The following is a 26,579-nucleotide window of genomic DNA, read 5'->3' on the forward strand; positions in this document are numbered from 1 at the left end:
CAGCTTCAATCCTGAATCTTGAATGTTAGTCTGACAGTAACTGAGACTTAAAGAGTTTAAAAGTACTTCTTGTGTCATCAGTACCTGCTCAGTATTTACATGTGAAGCATTAGTATTAGCAGGTGTGACTTTCTGAGTTATCTCAGAGTAATTACAACATAATTCACTTTTATAACCTTGTTATTTCTTTCAGTATAATGGTTCTCGTCCAAGGGAGGAATGGGAAATGTGGCACCCGACTCTCATTGCAGAAGCCCTCTTTGCAATATCCAACATTTTAAGTTCCTTGCGTCTCATATCCCTGTTTACAGCAAATTCACACCTGGGACCCTTGCAGATTTCTCTGGGACGCATGCTGCTAGACATCCTTAAATTCCTTTTTATCTACTGTCTGGTGCTTCTGGCTTTTGCCAATGGACTGAACCAGCTTTATTTTTATTACGAGACCAGTGCCTCGGAGGAACCCAACAACTGCAAGGGGATCCGATGTGAGAAACAGAACAATGCCTTCTCCACGTAAGACATCCTTTCTGTTTTTAAGATTGACTTTCACAGTCCCCTGTCCTACCTGCCTTTGCCTGTTGTCTGTCACTGCACTGAAAGTGCCTTTATTCATTCACAAATATCAGGTGAGCTGGTTGACTGTGCAGGAAAGGTGTGAGTTAACTGGAGCAGACATTCTGCTGAGCTTTGCTGTCAGAAAGACTCTTACTCAGGTCTAGAATTGGGAGACAATCATTTTAGTTCTGGACTAAAGAGTCTCCCTACATGATCCTGCAACTTAAATTTTACTATGGCTCCGTACAATTTCACTATATTTGAGAAAGCAAGTATCCTTTTGCCGTAATAATTGTTTTGTCTGATTGCAGAGGAAAGGAGGGGAAACTAAACAAAATTTATAAAGCAATGGATAAACCTATGGAAAAAAGGTATTAATAAGTAATGTGATAGAGCAGAAACAACAATCTCATCTAGGGCATTTTATGCATATATGATGTTGCAGACTTCTGTGATTTTCCTTGCAGTGAGGTGAAACTAAAATCCCAGCAAAAAGGATTTTGCTGAAAATGCTGGTACTTTACTGAGATATTGGCATGGAAATTGCTGTGGTGACAGCTGGCAGGGCTGAAAGAGATAGCACATGCTGAAAAATAACATGAATTGTCTTTCTGATGTATTTGTTTTAATTACTAATAGTGGAAATAATTATAATAATCAGCCCCCACCCAATTGTTCTTGCTGCTTGCACAGTACTTAAAACACAATGGGAAGAGAAATAAATAAAGCACGGTCTAGAAAAAGGCCTACGCCCTGTAAACAAGCAAAACAAAACTGTTGTCCACCACTTTATGCTAAATTAAATAAAACTTGTCATAATGCCCAATAATTCTCCACCCTTCCTCAGCTGAAGGCTTGAGGTTAAGAAAGGATTTGTGCATATTTGCACTGTTATCAAAAGCAGATGATGGCTGAGGCCACATGACTTGGTTGGAAGAGGAAAGGCTCCATCATTGTCCTGCAGCCTCCCTCCTTAAAAGAAGTGAGGGATTTTCATGGGATAGAGTCCAGCCCTGAAAGAGCATCACGACCTAGAAGACCAGACATGCTGCCATTTTCTACTGCAGAGCAGGAACACCATAGGCTTGATTAATTTTCTCATTAAACCCATCTATATCTGGGAGAAGTGAATGGAACTGCACCGTGCTAATGAAAAACAGAATTAAAGACTTTGGTCTTTTTTCTATTTTAATTGCTTCGTATGTCCCAGAAATGTGTTGTGCTGCCCTTGCAGAGGAATTAAATAACAAATACTGTTCCTTGATCTACATCCATATTGATGCAGCAGCCAGAGGGAGGAATGTTTGGCAAGCACAATGTTTGTTAAGTGGCAAATTCTAGCTCACCAAGGGTCAAAACCACAAAGTTTAGGACTAGAGCCTGCCTTTCCCTGGAGCTATGGTGAACAGATGTATTCAGTTCTATATTCTGGTTGGGGCCTGTCTCCATTGCAAACCAGTTGTTTTACAGATTTCACTGTCAGCAGGTTAGTGGAGAAAACAACAGCAGGATTTGACTAAAGAAAAAAGAGCATTGGGTCAGCAGTGAAAAAAAAAGATCCCCAAGTTTGTAAGAAGGTGTAATATCTTGGGAACTAGAAATGATACAGAACCACTTAACGGAAAGCTTGCAGATCAGCTTAAATATAGACCACAATTTCTCCCACCCTAACATTCAGTTTAAACCCCCTGCCAAGGAGAATGTAGCACAGAAAGGAAATTGAGGGGGCTCAGCCTTTATGGCAGCGGTTTGTTTAAAACAAAATCACAGTGGGAGAGGATCCATTAGGACTGAGGTCTCCTGGCAGGGGACAGAATGCTCTGCAGTTACTTTTTGTTTGAGACTTGCTTAAGAAATTTATTTAACATGTTCTTAAAAGTTTAAATAGTCATTATTAACACCCCCAGTGCAAGCTGACATTTGGCCCTTGAGCAGATGCACAGCATGGGTGACTGGCTAAGAATGAGGAACCTGCAAAACAGAAAATTATATTGTTGGTCTGGGGAGAGCAAGCATGGCTGGAGTGAATTCAAGTCAGAGCTGGTGTTACCTCAAGTTTGCTCCTAGTTCATCCCTAAAGAAAGAATAAACGTAAAAAACTTTCAATCAGTACCCTTTGATTCCTACCAGCATTTCTAGGCAGTCACACAATAAGATCTAATTTTGTAAGGGAAGGAAAAGCAGGACGCCACTCATGTTTGTACAGCTTGTTTAAAATGTGACACCTATTTACCAGTGCATTATTTCCTATTACTCCCAAAGGATGGGTTTAATATTTTCTTGGTGAGGAAATTTTCTGCATCACAAACATAGATCACGGAAAAGTAATATTCCTTTGTGACAGCAATGAGGTGAAGTCATGAATAATTTAAGGTTTTATGCTTTGGCCTCACCATCCCTTAGAAGGCAGAGTGTCTACTGCTTAGGCAGGTAGTTTGAAAATAGCTTTATCGCTGTGATTCTGGCAACAAGGAGGGAGAAGAGAGACAGAGAGGAAGAGGAGTAACGGGTGGAGGAAATCACACCTTACTGCCTGCTGTGTCATTCTCACTGGAGGGTCACACTGATCGCTGGGGCCATTTCTCCAGGAACTACAGGAGGTCAGGAGGCTTCCTGCGGCAGAGGGGGGCACTTGCCATCTCTAAGCTGCTGTGGAGAGTGGTGGAGCTTTGAGATTTGTCCTGTTTGTTTAAGATCCAAAATATACTCAGCAGGAGGGGATAGTCTCCCAGTCACAATTTCCAAAATTCTTTTTTTAAAGCTGCTTCTCTGAAGTAGTGTGAACCCCACCTGAAACACTTACTGTGAAAAGAGATTGTGGTCCTGGCCTGTCATTAAACACTGAGGAAAGAGTAACTAAGTCTGACTTCTGTGCAAAGTTGTAGAAACCAGTCATGCTCTTTTTCGGGAGGGACTACATGTCCACATGTAAATATACTGGCCTTAGTCTGGGCCCAAATTATACTCCTGGTTAATACTGTGAATTCAGAGCAATGCATTGATCAGTTCTAAGACTGATTTCAGTTCCATGACAGGAACTCATCTGTCTCCCCTGAGCCTACAGCCTAATCAGTACTTCTACTGCTAATAGTTAAAATAAGTTAAAAGATAGCTAGCACTCTACCATTTTTAGTAGAAAGTGCTTAGCATTCTTTGGTTAATCCTTATTTTACCACCTCACTTACTTAATAAATCTAACAAACAGCCTGACTTTTGGGAGAAAGGATTTTTGCTTTAAAGAGTCTTTATAATTTTGGCCAGTGAAAAACATAAGATACATCCACAAACCATAAAGAAACTAAAACCCCATATAAAGCACAAGGGTACATGTGGAACAGATGCCCGGAGAAGCCGGGAGAACAGATTCGTGGTATGTCAAATAAAATATCTGAATTATTTGTGTTGATTTTTCTAGTAGGAGCATTTGAATATATCTGCTGACCTCAGGCCAAAATGGAAACTCTTAAACAGGCATATAAATGTCATTTTTTGATGATATAAATGCCATATTTTGGAAAGCTAAAACAAAGATGCCCGAATAGAGCCATTATTTAGATTGCTGATTATGTATTTGACGTGATTGCAAAAGGTCACTTGTGTCTGGCAGAAGCAAATAGAGACCTAGGATGATCTCATCAGCTGTAAAGCACAGCGAGGTCAGGTCTAGTTCATCTATGGAAGGAAGACTTCAAAACAAGAAAACCTCTGGAGCTGAAGTGATGTGATGACTCTCTTTCATCTGAGTCATTACTGATTGGGTGTTGCAGTGTGCTAGTGAGGGCCCTGCACTGTGGTGGATGGGAGCTGCTGCACGAACAAGCCATAGCAACCAGCATTTTTGGCCATGTGCATTGCTAACAGTCGGGGTCTTAGCTCACTGGCCTGGTTTGCTTGCAGCTGAAGTAGTTACAAGCTCTCAGACTGTATTAGAGCAAAAGGTGCAAGTGGATGTGATTTCTCACACCTCCTACGTCTATTGTGCACTATTTAACTACTACAGCCATGCTGTACTTGGGGATGGGCTCCCTGAATGTTTAGTCTGCATGTTAATGCAGGCACTGATTAAACAGGAGAGTTTATATCTATAGATAACAGCAGTATCACAGCATGGCAATTTTAATTAGAGGGCATATATTGTGGCTGTTCTTTACATGTGTGTAGAGCAGAAAAGGGAACCTTGGGTTCCTTCAAGGCAGTTTGGCTCATTGCATCTCACAAGGATGTGGACAGGGCTCTCAGACAGGTAGCAGATGTTGTTGCTGTGACACAACTCTTGCATGCATTGGCCAATGGGTCACTGTGGCTGGAGTTCAGGCTGCCTCCCAGGGAGAATAAATGGCTGTACTGAGCAGCTGCTCTGTGGTGACCCAGGCTCCCGATGTCTGTGTGTTCCCCACCTGAACACTGCCTGAACCAGGCATTGTTTTCCATTCCCCAGAGTCAGATAGCCAAATAAAAATCTGGTTTTATTTGCAGACTTTTTGAGACCCTCCAGTCACTCTTCTGGTCTGTGTTCGGTCTGCTGAATCTCTACGTCACCAACGTGAAAGCCAGACATGAGTTCACAGAATTTGTTGGGGCCACTATGTTTGGGACCTACAACGTCATCTCCCTTGTTGTGCTGCTGAACATGCTCATAGCCATGATGAACAACTCCTACCAGCTCATTGCTGTAAGTTATCTCATTCTCTCTCTTTTTTCTTTTATATTTTCTCCATGTGCCTCATCTGTTTGGCTTATAGCAAGTGTGTATCTTCTGGGATGCTGGAGACTGCTGCCCCCAGCTTTTGACAGCAGATAGTTGGGATTTCTACTCACTAGCCTGAATCATGCTTGCGGAGGCGGTTTTGCTCTGTTTGTAATGCTTCTTAGCTGGAAAAGGCTTATCAGCTGTGATCTGCCCTTGTCTTCTGCAGAGTAACCTCACTGATCACCTTGCCATTAGCAGCTGATTTACTTTGTAGCAGATAGGGTATATAAAGGGAAGCCTTCCCTCTGCTACCTGATGTTTGGTTTTAACTTGGGGGTGTTGTATTTTTTTTTCCTCTCACCTATTACTATTTTCTCAGTTGAAACCCTGTGTGTCAGGAGCGCAGTCCTGTAATTTCTTATTCCACAATCTTCCCACTGAAATGAGATCATTTCCATCTGTAACACCAGCCAGTCTCCTGGCAGCTGACTCTGTAGACCTATAATCTCAGATTCCTGAGTAACCTCAGTGCTGGATGGATCTCAGCTGAGGCAGCTCAGGGCTGCCAGTTGGCTGTAGAGCCAAGTTTCAAACTTAACTTTATCTTCACTTGAATGGTCAAAACTGGTCCCTCTACTGTAATCTCATTCTGTGTACCTAAAAGCTAATCTGTACATCAATGATTAAATTTGTCAACAGACTGAAAACTAAAGCAACATGGCTCTGCGTTTTAAGGCTCTTCAGGTAAACTACACAGAAACAGTATGGAAGGAAGAAGAGTCTTGTGTGCGCAGTACTTAAAGTAAACCAGGGGGAACTTCCTTCCAAGTTCTGAGAGCTAAGGTGGTAGGTTCAGAGATAATGAGGTGATGAAGTGTTACATCATCTGTGAACAGAAACAGGAGTTAGGAAAGTCATTTGTGTCCTCAGCTGGTCACTCAGAAGTACAGATAGAGTAGAGAGACTTCCTTCTCTGCTTTGGATGACTCTTGGTTTTACTCTGGAAGATAGAGGATAAAACAGAGAAAAAGAACTAGTACTAGCTCTCCTATTTCCATTCCCAACTTCCTGGACAAATCTCTGGGGAAGTGTATGGGTGAGCTGCTTTCCTGGCTAGAGCACACAGAGTATTGAGTTGTCTGCTTGAACATGTTCCACAACTGTTGTTGATCATCTGCTGATTCAAGTGGCTCCTAGATTTAGTTATCTAGTCATCTGAGCACAGACCCAGTCAAATCCTTGATCCTTTTGGACATCTGATCAGTATGAGAAAAACTGGACCATTGACCTTCCAAATGAGCAGAAAAGCAGCTTATCACAAAGGCATCTCTGCTTTATCAGTCTGCTTCAATGCTTTAAGTGCTTTCTCTTTGTTCAGTGCTACTCCTCGCATTCCAGGGAGACTGGAATGAGGGGCAGAAAACAAAGATACTCTCCTTGGCCATTTTCTCCCATTCCCCTTCCTTTATTGTCATCAAATAGGCTTGTCACTGACGCAAAGCCCAAACCTAAGATTGGGATAAGAATAGCAGTATTTGCTATTCACTGGGACACAAACCACTCATCATTCTTTTCCCCGAATAATTTGAGTGATGCAATGACACATTACAAACAATCCCACATGACTTAGAGAGACCCATCATAGCAATTAACTGAATGAAGTGAATGGTCCAGAGCAGACTGTTGTATTAATGTTTTTGTATATGGAGCAGTTGGGAACAGTGAGTTGCTCCATCAGAAATGCTTGTGAGAGACATGAGGGTAAGGGACTGAACTCACAGATAACATAGGCGTGACACACAGTTCAGCGTGCAGCGTGAGCCCCCTACTCAGAAAAATGACAGTGAAAATGCTACAGGATACTTCTTTGACACTTAAGCTGTCATATTGCAATTGCTCCTGAGAGCAGTGACATTTCTTGGGAAGACAAGAGGCAGTCACTTCCAGTCTCTTCTTGTGCAGTGCATGCAGCTTGTTTTCTGAAGCTAGTATTTCTGCATGCTCACAGCATTCTCTCGGGGACAAGTTTTCTTCATGTGTCTTCTCAGGGCAAACATCAATTAATCTCTTCCCTGAAGAAAACAACTCATTAATAAATGTTGAGCTTCACAACTATGGGTCATTTTTTAACGTTCTGTAATCAGGCCTACCCCTTTCTGAACCACAGTAGACTGGTTGCTAGACTGGGCATTTTATCCTCCTGGTATTTATATTACATTGAATACACATGGAATGACAGTAAGGAAAGGACAAGAAGCCCTTGAAGTGGGGTGGAGGTCTTCTTCTCAATACATCTGTAGGAAATCTTGTCCCATATGCACAGCGCTAGAGCTAGGCATCAGGGATGAGAGTGCATCTCTGCTTGCTGATTCCCCCTACAGTGGAGTGGTCAGGACATCTTAATTAATTCCACTTGTTAATGAGCCAGTGGCACTGCTGCAATGCAAACAGTCCTTCTCCCCTCCTTTCTTCCAGGGACAAATATGTTAAATGCATTTGTAGCAGTTATTTTTTCAGGTTAGCTTTTCTCCATTGTCTCATATATACATGAATTTCTGCTGTGAGGTTAGAGAAAGGACTCTTCATTACATCTCCCCAGTATGGGGGTCAGGGCTTGGTAGTTAATTAAGCACTGTAGGCACACAGCATGAAACCACAGAGTATCTGTGGAAGACAGAGCACAGCAAGTAAAGAGTAAAACCTTCACACAGCTTTGAGTGATTCCTGACTCATGGAAAGAAGAATTTTTTTGCCATAACTTTGTTGGTTTTTTTACTAAGCTATTTCACACTTCAGTAAATAAATTTTTCTAGGAGTACCCTGAAGCAGTTTCAATATTGTTTTTTTTCATACAGCCCATTTTTCTGTTTTGCCAAACCACTGTCAAGAGCTGGTTATGGGAGACACTACGTTTCACTGACAAAGCAAACAAAATCCAAATGCACACCAAAATTTCCATGTGCTTTGCAGTGTTTCAGTGTGTGAAGATCAGAATGCTCTGTACAAGCAGCACAGAATGCAACTGGATGTTATGCACTGCTGAGTCTCTCATCTCAATAACTTCCCACCTGTGACAAAAATACCATCACCTGATGAATAGAAGAGGAATATGTCACGATGACAAGAGGAAGGACAATAGAATTTATCTGAGAGTAGCCAGGTGGCTCCATCATTTGTAAGTGGCAGAAAGTAACAGAGGGGGTAATGAGGACACTGACAGGCTGTTTCTTATAGGTTCCCACTTGGCTGCAGCTGAAGTTACACAATCCTTCTGCCAGTTTGTAACTTTTTTCAAAACAATGTGATAGTGGGTGTTACTGGGGGTCCTAGGGTGCAGGTGCATTTTGGCCTTTCTGGTGCGCAGGGGGCACGTACGTTTTGCAGGGAATTAGCAATCTACATTTATTTTCTGAAACAATGTTCCTTATGGACACATCCGTGATATTCTGGGAAGTCATGCAGAAATTAGTCACTGGAACTGAACCAACAGTTCTGACTCTGCAGCCGTAGGAGCAATAGGAAGCAAGATCGATGGAAGAACCGCAACTAGGCCGCATCTGCAGAGGAAAACCATAGGGCTGTGAACTCGTAATCTGAGCTCCAGGTGAGTTAGAGCGCTAAGTGGCGCACGACAGCACTGCAGCACTAGGCATCCCACTGACATATTAAGGAGAGGTGTAAGCACTTTCAGCTTTCATATGTTTTAGTGAAGTACAACAATGCTTGATACCTCAGGGATAGCATCACACCGAACTAGGTCTGAGAAGAATTACCTCTGACTAAAGTGCACGGAAGTGAAGGTGTTACAGCTTCAAGTGTGTAGTACACGGTGTACGTGTGATGTTGGAATAATGACTTCACTCTAGCAATATGTATTAAGTTACAGAATTGTTTTGTATATTGTATTTTGTATCCTCCGTTGGTTTGCATGTCTATTATTTCAAGCTAGTTCATCTCAGACAGCTGTTACTGCAAAAGACAGCTGCACATTTAATTTTTTTAAGTGTATCTCTGTCAGTAGAGTGTATGACCAACTTGAAACATAGTTGCCAGTGTTCGGATTGGAGAAATTAGGGCATTGGACACCAAAATAGGAGTGCAGTTTTAAATGATGAAATGAAATAGAGTGGATTAGCACATACCGTGGAGAACAAGAATGAAAGTGATAAACATTTTGCATAGTAAAACAAAAGCTGTACAGTAAACAGAAAGAGTTGGTATATGCAGCTAAAAATAAGTGATTACCTTCAGGAAATTTTGACTGTAAGTGCAGGGATGCTGTACATGTAATTTTCTCTATTTTTGCAGAGTAGAGAGCTTAAAAATTAAAGCACAGAGTAATATAAAGATTTTTCAGTTTCCTATTACATTGTTTCCAAGATGACTTTGGATTTCCCCCAGGAAGTAGTATCAAACTTTTCTTGATCTACAAACAACAAGAATTCCTGTAGTTTTCTGCGCCAGCTGAACTCCCTCAGCACCATGGCAGTAATTGCTACCCAGTGTAATTCACAACAGCAGCAGAAATTCTTTTCCCCATTGTGATCTATGACCCTTAGGACTGTAAAAAAATGTTGCACCTCCTCTGCTTGCATGACCTACACAGTAATTACTTGGTGGTTTTGCTAAGGAAGAATTTTACGAATCAATAAACTTAGTTCATGTTACACAGTTGGACAGTTCCTGCACGTGGCAGGTTTTGGGGTGATAGATTGTCCCCCTATAGAGATAAGGCCAGCTCCAAAACTTGGACTCAAATCTAAGCTATTGTAAAATGCCAGGAAGTGTTCATCTCACAAGCCCCATTTCAGAACCATTAATTTGAATTTCTTAGGAGAAATCAAGATGTACTTGTTTTTTAACTCTGTCATACAGCAGGAAATGAAATTATGCTCTTTTTATACTCCTGTTGCAAATACAAGCTGGGATTAATGTCTCTTGAAGCTTTTTATGGTGTAGCAAAACAACTAGGCTCTAGAAAGGGGATTAAATGGCTCTTCTTTGGTTTGCTAGCTGAATGAAATATCACTGTTTGTCCCCCAGCTTTATGACCCTCAGGGGCTCCAGCTGACCAACATACACAGCCTGCTGTCACTGCCCATGTGCAGACCCCGTGTCCTGGGTGCAGGTAATACGCTCAAATCTTTTCTTCATTCTACAGTGCAACTATAATTACCCAAATCTCAATTACTGCGCTCCCAATTAATTGAAAATTGCAAATTCTCCTGAACTTACTCGATGCCTTTTGTGACATTTGGACAGGCAGATTTCTGTTACATTTCCCCATGGAGTGTGATATGTGTGAAGAAGTGCCGGACCCCTGCTCTCTATTTCCCTCTGGGTAGCACATGTTTAGAGGAATGGGATTGATGCCGAAGGCTGGGTGCTCTCTCTGGAGCTTATGAGTGGATGTGAGGGACAGCCAGCAGATCTTTATTTGAAAGTGAAGGGAAGTCTGTTGCAGCAGTGGTTGTGCCGTGATGGTACTATATAGCAAGAGGCCTGTGTGTGAAATTAGCCCTTGAGCCTCACTCTAGACTGGCAGGCAGCTTAATTGCTTTTTGTTAGCAAGCTAAAGTACTCATTTGAAGGTGTAGAACTGTTTGTCTTTTTGCTGGCTTTGGCCTAATTACATATAACCCATGGACTTGAATCAAGTTGTTAATATTCATCTGGTGTTTGCAGAGCCTCTAAATGGAAGCACTGGATGTGCTCTGACTTCACATGCTGCATCTTTCTTCTGTTGTTAGACTAGACAAAGCTAATTCTCTATCCTAGGGCCCAATCCTGCAAAGCCCTGCTCATACAAGTATTGTCAGCAGGATCAGAAGGTTAATCCTTTCTGTTGTTTTCAGTCTTTGAAAACTCAGATATTTTTCTGACCCTGTGTACCACCATGGCCAAACCACTCTGGGGCTTATTCAGAGGAGCAGAAACGTTACATTAAGTAAAAAACAAGATGAGTTTGCAATCTGTAGATGACCCCTGGCTGATTTAAGATATTATGGGGAATTTGCTGGCATTTATATGGGTGGGTTCTGTTTTCTTTGGTGTAGTTAACACACCAGTAGCCTGTGTGACAGGTCAATAATTCTCTGCCCATTACATGTGAGGCAGCACAGCAAGGTTTGCTCTTGCTGCATGATAGGAGTTGAAGTATCCAGATGGAACCACATAGGTTGCAGCCCCTGCATTACCCCATCTTTTATTTAGGTCTGACAAGCTCAGTTAGCGTTATCTTGTGCTTTTGCATCGAGGGAACTTTTGTTAAAAAGGCAGAAGAAAAAAAGAGAAGTGAACGATAAAGAAAAAATATTACTGAGGAAAAAGCAGTGAAAAACTAAAAGGGATTTATCTTGAGAAGAGCTTTCACCCAATACTGAGCAATGGAAACAGCTGGTGTTAAGAATCCTCTGAAACATGACCTTTTAGATGCCAGTGCTTCACAGATTTTCATTTCAGCATGCTGCAATCTAGCAAATAAGTTGATGCTGATTACATAGGTGAAACAGGATACATACAACTCCATCCAGTTAAATGGGAAGCCATCTAATAATCTGAATGCTGTGCTGTGGCTCCTTGTCTGTTCTGTGGTCCGGCTCCCTGCAGCTCCTCAGCTGCAGACCCTGCTTTCAGAATCTGGGGAAGAAACAGGGGGTTCATCTCCTGAACCAGTGCTATCTGCACGGCTCAAGATCCACTCAGAGACTTGAGAGATCTCATACATTTATAATGGTTCCCTTTCTTTTGGCTCAAGGATATATTTAAACAATCAGGATGTTTAGCTAGCATTTTTAATTTTTGAGCTATTTTTCAACTTTTGGCAGCTAAGCTCATGCACTGCATTTAAGTGACTATGCAAGCAGGCTGACTTCCAGGGGTGTCAGGCACCTGCTTCTCCCACAGGTGCTATGACCTTTACAGACTCACTAAAAGACATAGTCCAGCTCCACTCCTTCGCTGAGGAAAGGCAGTTTATGACCAACCATAAAAGAGCAAAATACTAAAGCATTTGGTACCAGAATACATGTATGTACATGGTTTCATTGCTTAACTATGGAAGTTTGGGAATGATCATTTTATTCTTTTGGTTACTTTATTACTTTTGGCATAAAATGGTTGTAAAGCCTAAGGAGGTACAGTGAGGCTCAGAGCTTTGATTCAGGAAAATTCCAGCAACACATGAAAACAGCTCCCAGGGTCAGACCAGTAATGAATTTACAGTGTTACTACCCTTCTGGTCAGCTCTATGTGACCAGATATTCTGGTAAACATTTTTATAGCATGGGAGTCAGTGGCAAAGACCATCAGACATGCTTTGTGATTATTCATAATCAGAGCTCAGATCTAAAAGTTACAAATGGCCCTAATTAACACATTAAATGAACTGTTAGACCTTTAATACCTTTGTCACAGCTGACATCATATTTCCCATCTGAAACCACATCCATATAATGGCACGGACTGGATCTGGGGATCTGAAATTCACATGTGGATCCAAACTGGGATATTTTTTTTCTTAGGAATAATTTCTCTTGGGGGAAAAAAAAAAGAAACAAGAAATAAATAAAGAGGGGTACAGAGAAATACCCGATTCTGTTTTGTATCTGGCTCCCACCAGTCCAGCAATAAATTTCAAGACATTTCTTTTTCCTTGGAAGAGTCAAGTCCTAGGCTGACTGGCTATCCAGAAAAAAAATTAAGGGTAATATTCGGGAAATAGTACAAGTAGAAATGAGATTACATTTTTGGGGTTTTGCTTTTTGTTTTTTGAGGGGTTTTTGGTATGGTACTAACAGAATCATCAACACTTAAGCACTTTGGGTTAGACATACCTTCTCAGCCCACCGTTTCTCTACAGGCATGTGTGAATTACTTGAGTTTGACCTGGCTGGAGGTAGTTAACATTATCAGCACAGATGCACCTTATCTGACTTTCAGCATGAAAAGAGGCTCTTATCAGGCAGTGATAAAGGAGAGAGAATGGATGGCAGGAAGAACAAAGCCTAGTGATATCTTTCTCATTGTTTCCTCCTGCTGAGGCTTTTTTAGAGAACTGTTTGTCTGCATGACCTTCCTACTGCTCTGATTTATTTGACTATTAAAATAAGAACTGAACTTTGCTGGAATATGACTGAAGAAAAAAAAAAGTGTCAGTTCAAATAATTTAACTGCACTAAAACCAGCACAATCCACAGTTCTGTGTGTTTTCTCAAATATAACATTCCCTGGCCTTCTCATTAGCTGTCGTTGTTTCCATCCAATATGCTGGTGGGAGATGAAAGGTAGTTGATATATATAACCTAAATGCATTGTGGAATGTAGCGCATTGCAAGCTATATACAAATTTTAATTATGAATATATTCTGCACATGGAAGATATAAATAGCAGAGATGCTAAAGCATGCATTTTCCAAGTACAAACAAACTGTTTCTCCAGAGCTGGGAAAATCAGCCAACTCGCAGTATGGAGGTCCACTCTGAGGAAGTGATGGCCAGTGCAACAGCTCATCTAATGGGCCTGCTGTGGTGTCACTCGGGAGTGAACGCCCGTGCTCTTTGCTTGACCTTGTGTATTCAGAAGCCATTAGTGTCTTTTTTTTCCATTGCAACCAGTGACCTGCCCCATTTCCATAATTTCCAAGCCTCTTTGGCTATGCTCCAAGGCAGGAGTCCTTTATCCATCTTATTATAAAATGCAGTCGCTGTGCTCTATGTCTTGTTGACACTGAACTGGCCATTCCCTTGATTGGTTTGAAGTGATGGACCTCAGACACTGCAAAATTAAGGAAGCTTTTCCTCGCTTCATCCGTTACAGTGTGTTCTTTTATGGGCTCTACTATGACTGGGATCATCATCCAGCTTTCAAGTTTTTAAGACTCACAATCCCATTGACGTCTTATCTGAAATGTCTGCTATGTAAAGATTTAGATTTTGGGGTTTTTCTCCCTTGTGCTCTGTTTGATTTCCTCACCTAAGGGTCTTGCTGCCTTCTGCCTTTTACCAGATAAGGATGGCTCTTCTCTGAAATCAAATCTTTACCTGTATCCTGGCCCAAGAATTCACTTTTCTTGTATCCCAGTGCTGGTATTTATTTATGAGTATTTCTTCAGGACCTGCCTGTGCTTCATGAAGGTCCTTTTCCTTTCCTGTGCTGGAGCCAGAAAGCGCCCCGCATCCCTGGCTGAGCGGCTGCCCAAGGAGCAACTCTCCCTTCCCGCGCCGCACGCCATGCCCTTGCCCGTTTGCCTGTGTTGCGTGCTCGTGCACAGGGTTTGCTTTGTAGCTCTCCAGGCATGTTTTCCCTCACATCTGGGCACTCCTTCGCTTTTTATGTGCTGGTTTGCATCTGCTGTGGGCTTGTTCTCCCCAGGGCATTGCCACAGGCTCCTCTTCAAAGCTGTGTGTGGTTGGCATGGGGCCACTGCAGCTTCCCTGGTGCAAACGTCTGGTTGCTGGTCAGGACTCCGTTTGCTTTACCCAGTGCAGGGTGTGATTATGTGCTAGGCAGTACTTTCATCCTTTCTCTGGCTGTCTCATTCCCTAACTGTTCTAATTGCTTTTTCTAATGCTTAGATTGTTCTCCTTTAGTAATTTTTCTTGTATTGTTTTTGAGATTGATCCTATTAAGTTCTTATCCTTCAGTATGTCATCCCCAGCTTTGAAAGCAAAGTCATTTGTTGTCAGCTGCAGCAGAATTACCTATGCATTAATTGCCTTTGCAGGTCCCTGATTTTTCTCATAGACTTTTTTTTTCTTTTTATGACATATTTTTCTTTGAAAAGTATTAAGCATCATTTACCTCAAGTAGCCTGCTTGGATTTTTGCTGCTTGCGTCTCTGAACTTGTCATTAAACCCCCAAGCTCTGCTGATGTTATTACCAGTTTGTCCAACACATATTACAAAATTAACAGCTTTGAAACTGCACAAGAGTTGTCTGTGTCAGGTTCTGTAAAGATTAACTTTCTCCTGACCCTCTTTCTTGCAGTGCTTTCTGTTCAGGACACACAAGGGTATATTTCTTGTGCTAGCCTGCTTGAAAGCCATTGCTGATATATTGTCTGTGCGGTTTCCTGCTCTGGCTTTAGCAAGGAGCAATAAAGAGGCACGTGAGATAGAAACATACTAAATATTCCAGTTTAATGACTTCTGCACTTCGCAGTGCAGCTAATTACACAGCGAAAAAGAACCTTTGAAGTTCCTGTGCTTCTCAGGCAAGAAGCCTCCCTTACTCAATAGGCTGCAAATAAGATATGTCAGCGAGCGCTTTTTGAAGGTGAACACTGTATCTCCTCCTTCTTTCCTAGGAGAAAGTACTACATCTTATGGGGCTGCTGCTGGCACCTCCTGGGTGCAGTCCTGCTACTCCTGACGCAGAAATCATGCTGGCTTCTGCCAGCATTCTCGGCACAACGGGAAAGCTTCCCATGCCTCCTTCCCAGGCACTCAGCCATGGCCAGACAGCCTGGTCCTGAGGGGATTGTCACAGCCGCCTGTATCTGCATCTGACAGGCAGCAGCCTGATTTCCAGCTTAGCCCACTGACTGTTGTATCATAAAACACAAGAAAGGCACACACAGCCCTTTTTGTGCCAGCTAGAAAGATGCTAGATATCTTTATACATTATTCTTTCCAAATGGGTGTGGGGAGGATTTGCATCCCAGGAACATGCTGCTTAGAGGAAGGAGCAGAAGCCCTTGTGCACCTCTGTGTAGCGTAGAGGAGCTTAAGTAAATGTGATTGTTTTACAGTGGAAAAGTTTGAAGATGTCAGAGTGCCTGCCTGCCGAGTGTTATCATCATCTCAGCTTTATGTTTTAGCTGAGTGTTTGTACCATGGCTCTACACCAGCCTAATGCAGAGCTAACCACAGCGTGCAACGGCAGAGTGCAGGGAGCTGCCATAATCCATTTCAGCCTATCAGTCCTGAGCTCACTTAAACTATCCCAGTGCTTTCAGGGATGCTAATTCAAGAGTCACAAGATCGGGCTCCTGTGCCCCTATTAGCCGCAGGCTTCCCACTCCTCAGCCCTGTGCTTTGTTAAAAGTTCCTCCATCAGCTTTCCAGCCTCAAGGGAGCTGAAATACTAAACACATGAGGAAGCTGAGGAACTTAGAGGCTGCAGCAGTGGTAGCTATCTCATACAGAGAACTGAAATAGTCTTCCATTGCTGGGGTCTGCTCACCGGGTCAGTACCGGCTGAGGAGCTGGCTGTTATTTGGCAAAGTATGATCTAAACCATATGGCCCAGCAAGGAGATGGTGATGGAAATCTTTATAGAAAACATTTCACAAAATGTAAACAACAGGTTTTCTACACAGAGATAAAGATGGAGATTAATGCTTGAATTATCCTGGATAATTAGTGTAGCAGGTAATTATTTAAAATCTGGCACATCTGTGAATACATCACTTTAACTGAATTAGAAAATCCTTGCAACTGCTACAGTAAAATGGCTTCAGCAGTCCCACAGGGAAATCTTTTGGGGAGATTAATTCTCACTTCAAATGGCAGAGATTTGCAAGAGGATTATGTGGCTAGTATGACACATTTGCATTGTGATAGTAAGTGATATAGGGTTTTTTTTTTCAGAGAGGAGTGCTGGTTTCTTTGCCTTGTGTTCTTTGAGCTTGAGGGCTCAGCCCTTTTAAGAAGTAGATTGTTTTATAGCTGAAACGATGAGCAGTGCTTGAAAGAAAATGGTGACAAGAACAAGGGCAAGAGCAACAGAAGCTCAAAGAGAGGACAGTGAAATCCAAACTTGGATTTAAATTCTTAAAGCAGCAAGGTCACAATTGCAAAGCTAGTGGATATGTTTGTTTTGCTTACTATAAATGTTACCAAAAAGTTGTCATCTAAGAACATTGTATGATGCAGCACAGGTCTGTGAGGATCCTGTCCTCACTGTGCAGTGGGTCTGCTTGAAGCTCCTCTCCATGGTGGAGTGCTGCAAGGGCACATCTTGCACTGCTGAGCTCCCCTCAGTGCGTGCCCTCTGCCAGCGCTCCCTGGGCAGGGGCAGCACATCTGCTTCCTCCCATCCTCTCTCTTAGGAAACACAGTTTTACTGAACCTCCTCCGGTTACATCCCTGGGGAGGCTCCAACACGCCATCTCCTGTGAGCCATCTCTGTCCCTCAGTGGCTAGTGCAGCACCACTGCAGGTGGCACTGAACCTTCCCGCAGGAGGTCCGGGCTTGTCCATTGCTGCGTAGCTTTGTGGGGAGCGTCGTGGCCCAGCCCAGGCTGAGCAAGGGAAGGGCCCTCGGGTTGGACTCTATTGGTATTCAGGAGCTCACTTGGGGTGTTCACTTAGTGCAATCTTTGCAACAGCTTTGATGCAAAGCAGGCTCAGCCTTGGGCAGCTCAGAAATTTAAATCTTGCCCAGCAGACTGCAGTCATTGGGGAGATGCACCAAAAACCTGGAGCACGTCTGGTGGTCCACTGGGCCACGTTCATAGCCAACTCAGTGACTGATGTACTGGCTGTAACTCCTGAGTGCTTCAGGTTTGAATTGGGTATTGAATGATTGCTGAAGTGTGGTACTCTTGGTACTCAACACAGGGAGGAGAGTTAGAAAATCTGTAGTTTTGTGTGCAGATTTCACTGTTTAAAGCACTAAAGAGAGCTCTAACCAAGCAAATGGTGGTTTCCTGGCACACAAAGACATTCTCAGTAAAATTGAAATGTCTCTTTGCTGTATATTTCCAACACAAAAGTGCTGCCAGGAGCTCTCATCTGACTTGCTCAGGTTCTCAAAACATCAAGGTGAGTAATTGAGACAGGCTGAGTTTTTAAGCCCCAGGGAATTCACAGCAGCAGAAAAGAGAAAGAAAAGATACTTTGAGCTTTTTACAGGGGGTCTGTCTTCTAAGAGAGGTTATATTGCACTTGTTGACTGAGACTGCACAGGAAAAATTACAGGTGGGGCTGAAGCCAACATCCACCAGGCTCAGCCACAGACCCGTTTAGATCAACAGGGATTTGTTCAGACCAACTATAAAACTTCCCCAGTGAGAAACTCCCACTAAGTTTCACAGCACTACCCTGCACCTGCATTCAGCCCCTGGTCAAGCCTACATAGTCCCCTTAAGCTATTTTAAAATGAAAGAACAAAAACACTCTGTGCAGCAAAACTTTTTTAGCCCTTTTCTTCTTTTCTTTCCCAGAAACTAATTTGCAATCCCCAAGCTATAGATTTGCTTTATCCTCCTCTACAAACAGCATCCAACATCCACTGCTAAATTGCCTCTGCCTAGGACATGTCCTTTTCATAATGTGCTGAAGGAAATTGCTGCCAAGCCACCACACCTGATCCCACTCCACCACAGACGCTGGACCTTTGATGGACCTTTGTAGAAGGGAAGGGTGGATTTATAACCTTCTCCAAACTACCTTCTCCCTTCTGACTCCTCAACAGGACATTTACACCTACTTCTGTATTGACAAAAAACTTAAAATATACGTCTCTATCCAAAATAACAGTCTTTGCATTTTCCTTCAGTTAATGCCTTAGCCTGGACTCTCCAGCTCCCCAGACAGTGCTATCAGTGTTGCCAGGTGTCTGTAGTTCCTGCACACCCCGAGAAAGGCTTACTCACAGCAGGGCTGAATAACTCAATAGCTATTCCCCTACAACATGCTTTAGATTCTTGAACCAGCAGTGCAGCTCTTGTCTGCAGCCTTTCAAGATGCAGCCACCATTGGGTTTTCCCTGGTAGTGAGCATGTCCAGGTGGAGCACAGCAAGCTGCAGCTCAGGCCCCTTCTCTGCCAAGAAAGATTTGATCTCCTGCCTGTCCCACAGGCAGCGTGCCCTCCCCAGCGGCCCCTTGGCTCACCTGGCTTGTGATGCCAGTCATTCTTCTTCCAAAGGCTGTTTCAACTGAAGTTGTCCAGACCAGGAAATGTTCAGGTAGAAAGATGGGCATGAGTAAGCCTTTAGGATTGGGCAGGGAGCAACCGGCCCTACTTCTGGAAGAGGCTGGGACAGCTCTGCCTTTAACTCTGAGAAGTTATTAGGCAGGAGTCATCCTGTGGGCTGGTTGTGGAGCTTGGAGCACTAACCCAGAGTCTGGGAAGGAGGAACAGCAACTGCATGGCACCAGCTTCTCCTGCTCTCCTCTAGCTCTGCTGAGCTTGCTGCAGCCTGCAGGTAGAGACAAATGATTTAAAAATGAGCAGGACTTTTTTTTTTTTTTGGGTGGCAATTATTTCTACTGCTGCAAACTGCATTTTTTACTACCCAGAACTTCATTTCCACCAGCATCAGCTTCTAGTGCTTCATGGTGATGCTGCAATCTCCACGCTTACGGGATCTGATAATGTATGAGGCAAAAAGGGGCATGGCAGGTTGCTTCTCTGAGTCTACCTACAGCTTGAAATCAGCCCTTTTGGTAAGTTCACAGGCGATAGTAGTGTTCTGGGCTGATTCAGACCATCTGCAGAAACTAATGTGCTCCTGGGCCACTGAGGCAGTCGTTTTAAATTGAGAGATACACATAATTTGAATACACTACTAAAATGGAGTTCAGCTGCATCTCACTGTCAAAATGTGACTGTATTTTACCCATGTCAGAGCACTGGAGTGTAGCCAGAAAGCCAGTGTAGTAATTTTTTGGGCATGATGTTCAGCCATATTTTATTAAACTCCCTGTGCTACACTTCTGAGGGCTGCTGCCCTGCAGCCCAGCATCCCTCACTCAAGAGGGCTGCTTGTTCCAGCCTGGGTGAAATCTCCTCAGAAACTTAAAATCTCGCATTGTCCTTTTCTCCTACCTTGCACTGTTACTTAGCCTAAATCATCACAGCTTTGGTGTAATCTCATGTCAGATACTGTTAATGTAAATGCTAAACAGCTAAAATGTCATAACCATCAGCTTAGTACTGCACTCTGCAATGATAACAATACACAAATTTACCATTTAAATTCAGTGTACTGTAGTAAGCTGTGTTCAGCACTGCTTGGCTTGAAGGCTTCAAATGATTTCCTTCCTTTTCTGCCTAATGTCAGAATTTCTGCAGAACATACAAAACAGTGGCAGTTTTTAACTTTAAAACTAGCATGAAACAGCATGAAATCTGTTTTGAATAGCTGCAGTATCTCTCTGAATCCAGGCTGTAGGTAGATGTCTCTGCCCTGATGTTGAAGGGAATATGCAATTTGTTACAGGGCAGAACAGCCTGTTGACTCCACAGACTAGATGGCAAATAGCTTGATCTGGGGATCACCATTTTGCAGTCTGTAAGGTCAGTGTCTTGCATAGACTCAGTATTTCTTTCCTGGTGACTGTATGGACTGTGTACCTATCTGTGCAGCTGTAAAATAATGCTATTAACTTTCCACCTTTACTTTATTGGGATGAAAAACACTAGAGCACAGCAAGCTAGCATGGTGATAGTATAAATGAAAAAAAACCCACCAAAAATCAAACAGTAGGATGTCTCCTGTTTTGTGTAAGGATAATGCAGAGGCAAGATCTAAAATATGGAACACATAAAATGTGTCACTTCATTCTAAGAGCTGAATTAATGGATGCTTTAAAAAGCAAACAAATCAAAAAATGCTATAGAAGATCTTTTTCCAGGGAAGAATGTGAGAATTCACTGGATTTGGACATGAGAAACAACGGTCTGTGATAATAGAAGTGCTAGCAAAAAGCAAAATAAGAAATGTGTTTTCTTGCTTCTTGTATTGGCACACTAATAAGCACAACCTCTAAAGGACGAAGCCAGGCTTTAGCATGTGAAATTCTTTTTGCTGAATATTGCTATCATCTCATTTCTCAGTGGTTGGTATTTTTACACTCTAGCTACATTTCACACTGATTTTTTTAAGTACACCCCCAGCAAGGGAGATGGAAGAAGCAATACTGCTTTGCCTGCAGCTGCAGAAATCCTTTATTGCTCACATGTCACCTCCTCAGCCATGGGCATTTGCTCCAGGAAAACCTGCCTGAAGCTGTTGATAGTCTCTTTCCTTCTCTCATAGGACCATGCAGATATTGAGTGGAAGTTTGCACGGACAAAGCTCTGGATGAGTTACTTTGATGAAGGTGCCACTCTGCCCCCTCCTTTTAACATTGTCCCAAGTCCCAAGTCAGTCTGGTACCTTTGCAAATGGATTCACAATCAGCTGTGCCCAGGCAATGACTCTGACAATGAACAGAAGAGGCATGAAAACCTCAAAACATTCACAGTAAGGCGCTGCATGGGGTTATACTTCATTATTTGAGGGTGCTTATGCATGTTGAGGATCGTGAGAGCCACTGCTCTGCCAGTGCAGTAGAAGGTTGCTGGATCATAACTTGCTAAGAGCCATCAGGAGCTCTAAAGACAAGACTAAACAGGTAACATATCTTCTGTACCTTTCTCTTTGCAGGAACGGCATGCTGACAACCTGATTCAGAATCAACATTACCAGGTAAACTCTTGAGCACATAAAGTTTTTACTTGCTGTTTCTTCTCCCTGCTCATTTTCTAATACCTCGATTCTTTCTTGCTTCTAGAATATATTTTGATAAGTGTAGATCCTCTAAGAGGATTTTGCTTATCATGGATTAAAACATTTCCTCATTAGAGGTGGGCTGGTTCAGTAAATCACTCCTAGCCTTTCACTCCCTTCAATGTAGTGGAAAACTTGCCAGGTATCAGTCTGTCTGCTGAAGTCAAAGGTGACATCCTTATTGCCATCAGAGGGAGCAGGCTGTCACGCCATCCTGATTAAAACTGGTTTTGCAGCAATTTTACACACTCTTGAATTGTTCCTTTCCTGTTCCTTTTTGTAAAACATTCCTAACTAAAACAGTGGTTGGGATTTTCTTTTGTTTTGGACAGCTCAGGAAGGATACGTGGTTTCTTTGTTGAATTGTGCTGGTTTTGTTTGTTCTCAACCTGCCTGTCATCCTACAAGTCAACCTACAAAAGGATGAAACTGTATTAAAAGCAACAGCGTCAATACTTGAATTCAGTGTGATGTATTATGCCAGCATGCTGTAAGAAAAAAAAATTCTCCAGAATGTTAGGTGGTATGTTAGGCTATACTGTCAAAAGCCATTAGTAATTTGTCTTACTTAGGACATCTCCTGCTTTTTGAAGAGTATTTTTATCTGAAGTTGATGTTTAACATAATTAGTCACCTTTGACAACAGACATTTGGTACTTTCTCTGCTTCACAGCACAGCTTACAGGTACCAACAGTGGGATCTCTTAAAAAACCTCCCAGTAAAACCTTGGTGCAGAGACCAGCTTCATGCTTGGTGTTGCTCAGACTTGTTATCCCTATTTATGAAATGTGGGAAATGAAGGGAAGGGAAGGATTCTCTTCTGTATATAGAGAACAGCCTCTGTGCATGTTGGCTGGCACAGACAAATGTACAAGCTCGAAGTACCAGTTTGTTTATGTAAAGCCAGCAAGGAGGTTCACAAACACAGAGCAAAATGGATCTCACCCTACCAAAGATCTGCACTGTAACAAACAGCCCAGGTAACACAGAGGAGCGAGAGCCCTTAGAGAAGTCACTGAGGGTGTGATTCAGTCCTCCCAGCACTGCCCACAGACACTGCAGCAGCCTTGAAAGGAGTTTCTAACCTGCCATTCTGGAACGCCCAGGCAGCTGGCAGATGTGGCTTAACGTGAATGTGCATTGCCTCATGGGGTCCTGGCTGTTCTTCAGGTGATTTATTGTCAACACACCCTCCTTGGCTTTCAAATACTTGATAAACAATCTTCAAATGGCAAGCTTAGCCTATCAGGATACTCAGCATATACATGAGATTGGTAATCTTAAAAACTGTCAGCAGCTGAGATTAAATGGCTTGAGGACATTGAAGAACATCAAGAATTTTTTCTCGATGACTTTTACATATACAAAACAAGTACAAAACACCTGCTCACTGTAGTTAACAACTGAGCATTCAAGATGGAAGGTATATAACCATTTCCAAAAGTTTGTTCTGTTTAAAAGAAAGTGTTCTGTTTCTAATGGTAAGTGATTTTCTTTTTAGACAGCAGAGTCAGGACAGCCACTGTCAGTTAAGAACTCAGTGAAATGCAGTAAGAACAGAGTTTGGTCTGAGCCAGCAGTTGAATCACTTGTATTGTTTCCTATTCCAGGAAGTGATAAGAAATCTTGTGAAAAGATATGTCGCGGCAATGATAAGAACTTCCAAAACCAATGAAGGTTTAACTGAAGAAAATTTCAAGGTAATTTTATATTCTTTAATAATAATTTATTATATTAATTCAAGTAGCCACTTGCAGAATTCGCACTAACTTGTTAAAAAGGTTTGTAACCTGCTGTGGAAATAGGATTATTACTGGAGCTGGGAATATATATGATGTGCATGTGGGATTCTTTTGAGCAGAGAATATTATTATTTGAGTGTCTTTTCATGCAATCTCCTCTCAGATTTTAATATACAGTATGTTATGTAGACAGAAGCATTGGAAAATGGTAGGAATGAAGTATCTGATCTGAGTCAACACCACATTCCTAATCCTAACGCAGAGAGAGCCAAAGAATGAGTCTGGGTTAACAGCTATAGAACACTTACCAACAAAGTTAAAGTTGGTCTTATCAGCTAAACAGGATTTGTGCCATATTTCTAAATTTCAGCAGTGTTTCCTCTCTTCTATAACTGTCTTTGAATATTTTGGGGGGGGGGGGGGGGCCTGGTCAGAGGGGGTTGGTCAAGAGGACTGGTCCCACAGCCTTTGGCGACAAAAATCTTGTGAGGTCTCCAATTCTCAGGATTACCAATACATTTTTTTTGTGTGTGTCACTGAATAATGAAGATGTATGTGGTATTCTTGTAAGCATGATTTGGTATCAGCCATTTGCATAACTCTGAACAGCTCTCCCAAGGGAACGTGATCATTCTTTCATGTCACAGATAAAGCTGCTGAGTAACTCATTTCTCCTCTCGCCCTAGGAATTGAAACAGGACATCTCAAGTTTTCGCTATGAAGTTCTTGACCTCTTAGGAAATAGGAAGCCCCAGAGGAGAAGTTATTCTACCAGCAGCACAGAGGTGTCCCAAAAGGATGAAACAAATGAGGATGGTGCTGGAGAAAAATCCAAAGCCAAGAGCGTGTCTTTCAATGTAGCCAACAAAAAAAAGGACTTCAACGTATCTGCTCTAATTAAAACTATGTCTGGGATTGATATGGTGGAAGAGAAGCCAAAAAGCAACGGGATCAGTAAGCGCTCCTTTGTCCGAAATGGAAATAGAGTGCAGAGACTTTCCAGCTCCAAGAAGGAGTCCTTTAAGAGACTGGGCCTGCTTTTCTCCAAGATGAATGGACATGTACCTGAACCAAATTCAGAACCCATGTACACTATTTCAGATGGAATTATTCAGCCACACTACATGTGGAAAGACATTAAATATTCTCAGATTGATAAAGAGAAAGAAGAGAATTGTTCCAAAAGTGAAATTAACCTCAATGAGGTGGACTACAGTGGGAACACAAGACGTACAGGACAGAGCAAGGAGTGCCCTGTGGTTTGTACCAGCTCCCTTCACTGTGCTTCCAGTATTTGTTCCTCTAATTCTAAACTTATAGACTCGTCAGAGGATGTGTTTGATTCATGGGGAGAGGCCTGTGACTTGTTTATAAACCAGTGGAAAGAGGGGCAGGAGGATCATGTTACAACTCGGCTATAAGTAAAGCTATCTTAACACTTGCTGGAAAACTTAGCCAATTATTTGTAATTGTTTGCTCTCATCTGATTCAGCATTACTCTTTCCTTTCTGTCCACAGGTGAAAAAAAAAAAAGAAGTGTAGAAATACTTATGTTAGCCTATTTTATAGCCACCTGCACCTTTTTTAATTTACTTTTTTTACACTCACAAAAACTAAAGGTTTCACCAATTATAAGGTCCCTATAAACCACAGGAATCCCTTTGGATGCAGTCTGAGTCTTCAAACCCCACAGACTTCAGACACGCTGGTGGCCAAGTAAAGGATTTCTCCAGTGCTCATCGTCATCCCACCGCCACTGGGCTATCACTGCTGCTATCCAACACGATTGGCTCTGTGTCCTGCTCAGTTTTCCTTGTCAACACAACCAGCTGGTGGGCAGAGGCTTAGCAGGAGGCTGAGAATCGTATTTAAAATCTTTTCAGAAAGAGTTTCAACTTATAACTGGCTTTTTGTTTTCTTTAAGCAATACAACCTCTGATTCTTTCGGCTGTGTGTTTATTATATTAATATTGTAAATTGGTACTGAATAAGAGACCCCTTCGATCACCCAGCTAGAACATGTTATGATTTGCTTATTTACCTAGTTCCCATAAGAAATTCCCCCAGTAGGGAGCAGAATGACCTTCGAGTTAGGCTGACACTGGAAGCCAGCACCTGGCCTTGCTACCAAGGTCTGTGTAGATGAACTGACCCCAAACCAGCTGTGGCTGCTTGAAACACAAACCTCACAGCCCTGAGCCTTGCCCTTACACCCCACCCCTTGAGCTGTATATGTTTTTTAAAATTCCTAATCTTACTTTCACTGCTGCAGAGAGGCTTTTTCTGCCTCTCTGATGGATGTCAGGCTTTAGGAAGAAAACCATCTTCCTGGTATATGGCAAGTGCTAAGAGAGCTCATCTTCCCTGGGCCTGTGAGCTGCATTTCTGAAAAGCAACCTAAGCAATAGCAGCTCAAACTGCATCTGGCAGCCTGGGAAGTCTCTGGTAGTTCCTAAGGTGCAACAAAAAGGAGTGCAGTGGTAGATGTTACCTTTTATTTCTCCAGTTGTGGCAGTGTCTGGATAGGGCCTAGCAATGTCACTGCTTTTGTTCTACAGAGCATCAGAGAGGGGAGAAGACAACCCCATCAAGGGCAAAATGGTTGAATTCTTAACAGTGATTTTTTTTTTTTTTTTAAACAATGTGATACTTGAACTTTCTTCTGTGGTGTTGCTAAGAAACACAGATGATTGGCACGCACTTACCACCACTTCAGAGCCGTTATTAGTCACCTGCTTTCTTAGAGGAAGCAAGTCCTGACAGGGAGCTCAGAAACAGCCTTCCCGAATGACAGAGCTTCGTTACTGCGCTCGCACAGTCACGCGTAAGGCTCTGTTCCCAGGAGAGGTTACATGAGCTGGAGCATATCCCAAGGGCGGTTGCCAAAAATCACCTCTTCTGTGAAGTGGGTTGTGAATTGCATTTGTAAAAGCAGAATGCTGGAAAATCTACACCTACCATTGGCACTGGTCAGATTTTACCAGCGAGGGGTAGGAGCAGCTCTCACCACAGCACAGGGGTCAGGAGGAGAGGGATTTCTCACTACAGCAGGCCCCAAAGAAGCGATGCTGGGACGCCTGCAGC

General features: G+C 42.6%; 1 protein-coding gene across 1 annotated transcript in view; it reads left to right on the forward strand.

Moving 5' to 3' along the window:
- The window catches only part of TRPC5 (transient receptor potential cation channel subfamily C member 5), a 98,460-nt gene extending 71,964 nt beyond the window's left edge, over positions 1-26,496 (forward strand). The window contains exons 6-11 of the mRNA XM_074882415.1: positions 194-516; positions 5,035-5,230; positions 21,240-21,446; positions 21,630-21,671; positions 23,364-23,453; positions 24,182-26,496. Of these exons, the coding sequence (XP_074738516.1) occupies positions 194-516; positions 5,035-5,230; positions 21,240-21,446; positions 21,630-21,671; positions 23,364-23,453; positions 24,182-24,916 (1,593 nt within the window). The 3' untranslated portion in view covers positions 24,917-26,496. The remainder of the gene's footprint in view (positions 1-193; positions 517-5,034; positions 5,231-21,239; positions 21,447-21,629; positions 21,672-23,363; positions 23,454-24,181) is intronic.
- Positions 26,497-26,579: the final 83 nt, after the last annotated feature.

This window comes from Strix uralensis, chromosome 13, assembly GCF_047716275.1.
Source record: "Strix uralensis isolate ZFMK-TIS-50842 chromosome 13, bStrUra1, whole genome shotgun sequence".
Classification (NCBI taxonomy): domain Eukaryota; kingdom Metazoa; phylum Chordata; class Aves; order Strigiformes; family Strigidae; genus Strix; species Strix uralensis.